Genomic DNA, 9,365 nt, shown 5'->3' on the forward strand with positions numbered 1-9,365 from the left:
CTTTTAGATGAAAAAAAATATTTTTGAATAGAAACAAGCGTAGTTTTTAAAAAGCAAAAAAAAAAAAAAAAAAAATTCTCCTAAAAAGTACTTTTGAAAAAAATACACAGTGAAACACTTTTTAAAAGCTTGGCCAAACACTAATTGTTGGTGAAAATTGCTTTTCAGATTAATTAGCCAAACACAAACTAATTTTCACTAAAACTACTTTTTTGAAAAACGCCAAACAGGCTAAATAAACAGGTTTTAAGGACTGTCTTTCATGCTTCACCCATTCATTTCATGCACCTAGACTGCATGTAGTAGGGGCATGAAGTACAATTTACTGTCTCACACAAGCACATGCTGCAACTCCTCCAAACCACAATTGATTTACAACAACAAACAACGCCTCAGTGCTGAGCAAGTTGAGGTCGGCTATATGAATTCTTACTGTCCACGTCACTTAATTAAGCTAATATTATAAAAACTGCAATCAATTTGACGCCACATAAAAAGAAGTATCAATGTATTTGTCAATAGATTGCCTAAACTCAATGCACTCCAAACATGCAGAAGTGTTTCCAGCTAATGGAAAATATTACATTGTATTCCATTGTCATGTTATAACTGAGATAACCAAGTTGTCTTCGAAAAAAAAGATGTTCTCATAGCTTTTAAAAGTACCATAATCGCGTTCAGGTCATCGACTACACAGCGGACATGGCATCCCATGCACAAGAATCGCGTCCACAAGCTTGCCCTGATGATGTGGCAATGTTCTCTTGCTTAACCTTGCATCCTTCAACATCAAGAAACAATCCAATTACATGAAGTATAAACACACTACACTTAACTATGCAAATAATAAGGAGAAGCCAAAAATTCACCATTCTCACCTGGCATTGTGGCTAATGAAGGGAACTCATGTAATGAGCTTCCGTCGATAGGGGCATATTCACTAAATACTGATGCAGTGAAATGACTCAAAGGAGAGATTAGATCGGCATAAGAATTATCGACTGCATCACCAAACGACGACTTCTCTTGGTGTGAGTTATCGGTTGAAGCTTTCATAGTTTGTGATCCGTAAAGCATAGCATCCAGTAAACCACTGTTCCTAGGCGACAGATCACTACCCGATTCACTGTGTCCAGCTGCAGGGGACTGAATTAGAGTATCAATGGACTCTAGTGAAGGAAGAGGGGAAGATGGTGGGCCCCAATTCGCCGTCTGATTTTGGAGTGAAGGGAGCTCTTCCGAAGAAGAGGAATTGCCATTTAAAGGGGCTTGGCTGCCCGGAATTACAGTACACGAGAATGATTCGTGATCATCATATGTTACATTATGATTATTATATGAGGAAAACCCCAAGGGCTGACCAAGCAAAGAACCACCATTTGAACCGAAGAATATGGATTCTGATCCTCGTATACGCTTTGACGGATGCATTGTCGAAAGGAAAGACGTACTACCATAGGGAGGACTATGACCCTGGGCGAGAAAGCTACTTAGAGTAATATCGAGCAAGCTATTAGAAGGAATTTCAACGAGTGGTGGTGGATATAACAGCCGATTGAGTTCCAAATTTTTGAACTCTACAGCAGGAATATCAAAAGTGTTAGTTCCCGAGACATTAGGATTTTGTGCATCTGCAGAGGAGAATGCACCCAACTCCTCATTTTGTTTGTTCTGACTTGCTAGGAAACAAATATCTGGAGGGTAAACTGGCAAGCCAGCACGCTGATGTCGCTTTATCCTTGTGTTCCAGTAGTTCTTTATCTCATTATCTGTGCGGCCAGGCAACTGAAAAGGTAAAAAAGAGCATAACGTAAGTTAATTAATGAATCATATACCACCAATCATCCAATTGAAGTTGAAGAAATCATACTCCTGATTACTTAATTAGTACAATCTCCGGTCTAATATCCTGACTCTTTAAAAGGGGGATGAAAATCCACATTTGCTAATCTGTAAATTTATAAGTTCTAACAAACACAAAAGCACTATTCATTATCGCAACGAAATATACTGCACATATTACCCAAATCAAAATCATGTGTACCTAGATAATGGAAGAATGAACTTTTGACTATTATAAAAAATAGCAGATAGTATAGAGAAAATCATCATCGGGAGGAAGTGGCTCGGACAATGTGGTGTTCATTATTAATAACTTCACTTCTCACCTTTTTACCAGGCAAAAGTTGTTCACCCAAAGGAAAACAAAAGATAGAATTTGAGATATTATTATTATTAACAGGGGATACAGGAAAGAAAAGCTAAATCTGATTCAAAATGATTTTGCACAAATCAAGATTCCCCCATAACTGAAAATATATAGCAGAAACTCACAATTAGGGGACGAACAGATCAAAATGATACTAATTACTTAGTCAAAATTAAATACTTATATAAGGAATACTTATCCAAGACTACTCGACATTGTCTGGAAAGAGTTATGAATAAGTATTAATAAGATATGGACTGCGTCCGCAGGATTAGCAGTGACCTTGAATTTATTGTTGGCTGGACGCCAACTTAAATAGGAATTAATATGAAATAAAATCATCAAATGAAGGATGCCAGTTATTTCCTAGTAGTGTAACAATAAACTGATGCTTAATCATTTTACCTGAGAAAAATCAGTTTGACGATTTCCGCCAACTGAAGAACTGGAAGTTCACTTGCACAGTGGAAAAAATAGCAGCAAAGACATTTTGTTTGAAGATTTTACAAAAAACCCAAATAAATACCAAAAATGTGTTTTCCGTATTTCTTTGTTAAAGAAAATGACACAAAGGCCGGTATACTCCAATCATGTGTTTTTAGAAATTTAAATATGAAACAATGATGCTTTTAACCAAAACCCAATATTGAACAGTCATTTTAAACAAATTCTAGATAATAGTTTAATAAAGACGGGGAAGGCAGACGGCATTTATGCCTTATTATTAACTAAGCAAAGATATGGAGCAAAATAAGACAGCTGGAAATAGTCGTCAGTAACCATTAGTGACAGAAAAAAGATTGAAAGATAATATGAACCTCAGCAGCCATTCGTGCCCATTTGTTTCCCATCTTAGCATGCAGCTCAACTATCCTCCGCTCTTCCTCTGGAGTAAATGCACCTTTCTTTAAATCTGGTCTCAGGTGATTTGCCCACCGCAGACGACAACTTTTACCACAACGAGCAAGTCCTGATTGCTTCTGGACAGCATTCCAATTCCCCTCGCCATGTTTCATGACGTAATCCATTAAAATTGCATCTTCTGCGGATGTCCAGGGACCTTTTTTAAGTGGTTCACTTCCACCTGCATTTCCTCCAACAGTAGCTTCGTCGGGCGAATCCACATCTACTTTGGATGTCATCATGTCATTGGTTTCAATAGTGATGTTCATATCCTAAAATGCTAAAAAGTCCGTCCCAACAGTTTAGCCTGAAAAGATAATAAATAAAAAATAGCATGTAACTGCCAATGAAAGGAGATGTGAAATTGTTTGTTATAAAAGTCAAGGGAGAAATAAAGACGACATGTCCAAAAGGAGTGACATCATTCATGACGAGCCAGTCGAGGTTACTAAAGAAACAGCCAACCTTTTTTATTTTTATTTTTTTTCCTTTTTGGCTTTAAGTAAGATTTTTATTCAAAATAACAGCAACAAGCAAGTGCTGAAATTATAGAACGCGATGGATATAAATGAACCTCCAACTTCAGAAAGCAAGATTGACATACATTCTCACACAATACCAGAAAAGGTAAAAAGATAAACGATGAAAAAGGATAATCTATTCTGAATTCCCTGACCACATTATCTCATATAACTACCAAAATAACATGACACAACCAAATCTTAGGGGTAAAATGAAGTAAATAGAGGAAGGAAAAAGGTATATATACAAATCCACAGAAAAATTCACTGAGCTCAATCCTAGGTGTATAAAACAACTTAATAATTTGACCAATGCAAATAAACATATACGTCATAGTTGTCGAATAGAACAAAGAAGCCGCTAACGTCTAAAAATAATAAATAAAACAAAGAAGTCGCCAACAGTATTGACCAATCATTTAGCTTCGAAATCAGCATATAACAAACTCAACGATTTAGCTGCTAAGAAAAAATGCACAAGAATGTCCAGTTAATTGCATTGCACAGCATGACCTCAGCCTAAAAATCATTAAAAAGACTTACTTGCACGCGATGTTTACACCATAACTAATAAATGCAAAACTCAAAATGAATGTGAAAGAACTCTTAATTAATGTAATAGGAGCTCCTAACTTGAATTTAGAGACTTCACTAACAGTCTAACACCAATAAGCACCCATTCACCCCCCCCCCCCCCCCCAAACACAAAAAAAAAATCTGAATATTTCATAATGTAGAAACGAAATCATGCTAGATTTCACTAACAGTTTAACACCAATAAGCACACAAATCAACCCCCCCCCCCTCCAAATATAATCTATGAATATTTCATAATGTAGAAACCAATTAAATCATGCTAGTGTAAACTGATTCAACGAATACAAAAATACTCAAATAGGGTATGCTGAGCAATTGATAGTTTTAACATATAATCTAAGAAAACCAGGGAGCATAACAAGCTCAAACTAAAATTTTATTATACAAAAATTAGCATTTTATCATACCTGAATAATGAAAGCTAGTGAAGTAGCCCACAGAGTCTTGGAGCAAGGGGTCCCACTAATCAATTTCTCAAAAAAACTCAAATAAACAAATGAAGAAATAACAGAATTCAATTGAATTTAACACATAAAAAAAGCTGAAAATAAGCTTAAAACCCCAGTATACAGAAACAAAGTACAAACTCAGAAAATAAGTCACATAAATTAACAAGATCAAACCTTTTAAAATTTAACTCCAACCCCTAATTATGGATTATACAAAAAATCCAAGATTACAACTTTAAGAACCATAAAAAAAAACTGGAAAATGAAATGGGAATGCAAAAAAATCTTAACTTTATTTATTTATTTAATTGGTAAATGAACAAAAAAAGATTAAATCCTTGAGAAACACAAAATATGAGGATTATACAAAATCCAAGACTAGAACTTTAAACCCATAAAACAAAGATGGAAGCTGAAATGGGAATGCAAAAATTCAAACTTTAAGAGAAAAAAAATTGTTTAAGTGAACAAAAAAGATTAAACTTTTAAGAAACCCAATTGTGTTTAGTGAAGAAAGAAATCAAGAACAGTGAGATCCACTTGTTATTGAAAGAGTTTGACAAAAAAGAAACACTGAGAGAAATAGCTAAGGTGTCAGCTGCTTAAGTAATTTCATTTCAAAAAAGAAGCCAAGGGAAATAAAAGAGAGAAAAAGAGGATTACATGGCAAGAAGAAAGAGAAAATAGAGGGAGAAAGATCTGGAATAGATAACACCAAACATCATTAAATTAAGGGGAAAAAAACAAGCTTTTTTGTGCAATCATTTTCTTGTTTAATTGGGATAATTAAGGCCCGTTTGGCCATTAAAAGTTTTCACTTTTTTCGGATTTCTTTTTAAAAAACAATTTCGAAAAGTATTTGGCCATAAATATTTCAAATTTCACTCGAAATTAAATTTCTGAATTTTTCGGAATTTGAAAAACTTAAAAAAACTATTTTTTAAAATTTTTACTTAAAAACACTCACAAAAATTCAAAAATTACTCCAAATTATATTCATGTGCAAACACAACTTTAATTTTTAAATATCACTTTCAACTTATTTTTACTTTCTTTTTTTGGAATTTCACGATCTTTATGTCCAAACGCCCTATAAATCTTTTAATTTGCTCCTTTTATTTTTTTCCATAAGAGTTTATATGCTTCAAGATGTTTACACCAATTCAATAAATACATGAAGCACATCTTTACATACAATATATTATCACTAGATCATAGTTAATGAATACATATTCTCACCTTAATTTATTGTTTAATCATAATGAATTACTATGACCGATAGATACTTGATACATGTTGATTTTTATATATTTTACCTCTACTATTTTCTCCCTTTTTCAACTTTTTTTTAAGGGGGGGGGGGGGGGGGAGGCTTCTAACAAGTGAAGATTTAGAAACAAAGAATCATTTATCTCTTATTTTGTGATGTTTGGAGTTAATAATTAAGAAATGATTAAATAATTAGAAAATAAGAAGAAATTTGTGGGGTATAGGACCACAAGAAGGAATCTCAAGAAGGTTTATGATCAAGACTTTGTAAGTTTCCAATAAAAATTAATATATGTCAAAACCTGAGTTTGATTAAGAAAAGGAAGGAAATTTTGGCATTACATGATTTAAAGGAGATATTTAAAAAGTATAATTAATTAGTACGAGAAATTAAATGTATTACGAAATAATTACTATAATAAGGAAATTACATTAGGAGTTTGGTGAATCAAAAATGGAAATTTTTCTCATAATTCTCCAGTGGGACCCACCCCCACCCCCAATTATGGAGAAAACATAGGCAGAAGAATAATTAGAAAGTACTGTACAATTTAAGTCAGTGACATTAATTAAGAAGTATACTGTATCCTTTTGCAAGATTTGTACTCCCTATTATTCTCTTTTAATGCGGACAAGGGATTTGTACTCTCTCAAAGAGGCCAGAATCCAGATTATGGACCATATTTTTGTCTTTTACTGATGTTCGATAGGCGGATTCAAGATTTAAAATTAATGGGTTCCTATAACGATCTTAACTTAATATACGATAGTTTATAAATTCACAATATGATATTTATAGATATTTAATGAATTTCTTAGTACATATACAAGGTATAAACAAAAGCTACTAGGTTCTGGTGAACCCGGTCTTTGTACTCTAGATCCGCCTCTGGTTCAATATCTGAAGTAATTGTCTTTATGTGACTTATAAGTTACGGGTTCGAGTCGTGAAAGCAGTCACCAATACTTACGATAGATAGGTCGTCTACATCACACGTCTAAGGGTACGCCCCTTCCCGAAACCCTGTGTAAATGAGGATACTTGCTATGGGACTCAATTAATTCGGACTTGCATTGAAAAATCTCATATTCGAAGTAAAACACTCTTGTTAAAGATGACTAGGCTCAAACCTTAGATCTTTAGTTAATAATGAAGGAATATTTATCACTTCATCATAACCTTATGTGGTTTATCATGGACCACTGATAATCCACTTTTAATTCTTACCAATATAATTTCTCTAAAGAAAGTTCAAATAAAATAAATTAGAGAAAAATACTCGGGAAAATACTCATCTCTCACCTAATGTTAGAATATAATATCAATTTTTTTAATACTTATATCAATTTAAAAAATACTAGTAAACTCCTATTTCCCGAATTATTGTACATTTAAATTGAGTTAAGAGCTCAGTGTCTAACTCTAAAAATGTCTTTACCTATAGATGTATCTGATTATATATATAATTGATAATTGATAGAGTAAGTAATCAGCTTACTCTTTTTTATTAAAAAAAACACATGATAAGAAGAAAGCTTATTTTGAATACTTCCAGTCATATCTTTCTACAGGGAAAGATTGTCGGGGTATCTGTGAAATTCAAATATTCATTCCTGATTCCACATACTCATTAATATTATCCAAATATGTGCAAAACATAAGTTCAAGAATGAAAGCATGTCTATTATGGTTACTTTAGGAGAGCACCAAACGAAAGGTATGGGGATTCAACTTTTAAAATGAGAATGAAGTGTCACGACCCCGAATTCTCACATTCGGAATCGTGATGGCGCCTAATATTTCACTTGTTAGGCAAGCCAGCGTTAGAATAATTTTTAGCCATTTTTAACAAATCAAATTAACTGATACCAATTAAACTGTAAAAATTGAAATAGAGTATGAAAAACCATAATAACCGCAATATCTAGATACAATCCCAGAATCGGTATTACAAGTGCACGAGCGACTAAAATAATACAGATAATGATCTGAATAAAAGTAAAACTATCTGAAATAATATAAACAGCTAGGATAAAATAGAAGGGGACTTCAGGGCTGCGAACACCGAGCAGTTGTACCTCAAGTCTCCAATCCGGCAATCAATCCGAGCAATCTACTTACAATAACCTGTACACAGTATAACAATAAAATAAAAAAAAAAGAAACGCGAAAAAAATAAAGCAGATAACTTATGAAAAGAAACTCAACCCTTGGAATCGGTAAAGCCAGAAACACCAGTACTCACAATCTCATATGAAAACATCGAAAGCTAACACAATACAACAATGAATACAAAACACACAATTCGTTGCGGCGCGCAACCCGATCCCACCGTACAAACACAATCCTCCCTTATTTCACCATATCAATATCAATAATAACATGTAAAATTCATTACGGCACACAACCCGATCCCACCATATAATCAGATTCAATATCATATTCCTCTCTACACACTCACACGATCTTTGCCAACAGATGGGAGCATTCGATGGAACCAGTGAACTACACTTGCTTCTGTATAGATGTGTGGGATAGAGGGCTTGTGGTACTTGTTACCCACCCTTCCTCATTTGCTTTGAGAACCGTGTAAACGAAGAGTAGGCAGAAGAGAAGGAGGTTCTCATACGGAGTCGCACACTTACTTGAGCAGTGCGGGAGACTGGGGAATAGGTCGAATAAACTCCCCTGGGCCGAAAAAATAACAGACAAAGCTTTTCACCATATCAATCACATATAAAATCCGTTGTGACGTGCAACTCGATCCATAAACAAAATCAATAAATGTAATCAACTTAGTAGCTCAAATCACAAGAATCTCTACTATTAACAAATATGAAAGCAAATTATAAAGGAATCTCGTACCAAATCAAGAAAATGCCATAATTAATACTAAGCAACAAGACAAGCCAAATATATGACAGTTAAGGTGTACATATAAAATAATTAAGGCAAGAAGCAATTAATCTTGGAAGCATGGAAGAAACTAGCATTTTAATACGAGAATAATAAATGACAGTAGCAAGTTAAGGCATAGGTTGCAATTAAAGCATGTAACAATTAAGACATGGAATAAAATAATTAATGGAATACGGAAAAGCATGAAAACAATTACTTTGATGGCGTATATACACTCGCCATCTCGCATATACGCTACTACACATGTAATTCACATAGCACATAGCTCAAGGGTTCCTAATTCCCTCAAATCAAGGTTAGACCCAACACTTACCTTGCTCCACAAGCAAATCAAAGCTCTATTGGGGCATTTCCTCTAAAATCTGCCTCCAAACATGACGCGATCACGAAGCACTAGCACAAATGACCTTCGCATTCGCAAGGTGTTCTTCGCGTTCGCGATGGTTCTTCCCCCTGACCATCGTGTTCGCGACCCACTGATCGCGTTCGCGAAGAAC

The 9,365-nt window shown here is 34.3% G+C and overlaps 1 protein-coding gene across 2 annotated transcripts; it reads right to left on the reverse strand.

Annotated features, from left to right (window-relative positions):
- Window positions 1-491: 491 nt before the first annotated feature.
- On the reverse strand, window positions 492-5,356 carry LOC104100938 (transcription factor GAMYB-like). 2 transcript variants are annotated; one of them, XM_018772339.3, is made up of 4 exons: window positions 4,638-5,356; window positions 3,028-3,384; window positions 879-1,785; window positions 492-781 (listed from the first exon to the last, which is right to left on the reverse strand). In XM_018772339.3, exons 2-4 carry the CDS (start codon window positions 3,379-3,381, stop codon window positions 690-692), a joined length of 1,353 nt encoding a protein of 450 aa, XP_018627855.1. In that variant the 5' UTR covers window positions 3,382-3,384; window positions 4,638-5,356; the 3' UTR covers window positions 492-689. The 2 variants fall into 2 exon arrangements, with proteins under 2 accessions (XP_018627855.1, XP_009606602.1); XM_009608307.4 differs by having other exon boundaries at window positions 3,028-3,419.
- Between the last annotated feature and the right edge of the window lie 4,009 nt (window positions 5,357-9,365).

Source organism: Nicotiana tomentosiformis, chromosome 1 (genome assembly GCF_000390325.3).
Source record: "Nicotiana tomentosiformis chromosome 1, ASM39032v3, whole genome shotgun sequence".
NCBI lineage: Eukaryota > Viridiplantae > Streptophyta > Magnoliopsida > Solanales > Solanaceae > Nicotiana > Nicotiana tomentosiformis.

Bases quoted from the DNA above. Each gene is read 5' to 3' on its own strand.
- LOC104100938 (XM_018772339.3), bottom strand. From the start codon at position 3,381: ATGAACATCACTATTGAAACCAATGACATGATGACATCCAAAGTAGAT. The intron at 1,786-3,027 runs GTTCATATTATC...TTACCTTTTCAG, and splicing joins GGGCACGAATGGCTGCTGAG to TTGCCTGGCCGCACAGATAA. The intron at 782-878 runs GTGAGAATGGTG...TTGATGTTGAAG, and splicing joins TTCATTAGCCACAATGCCAG to GATGCAAGGTTAAGCAAGAG.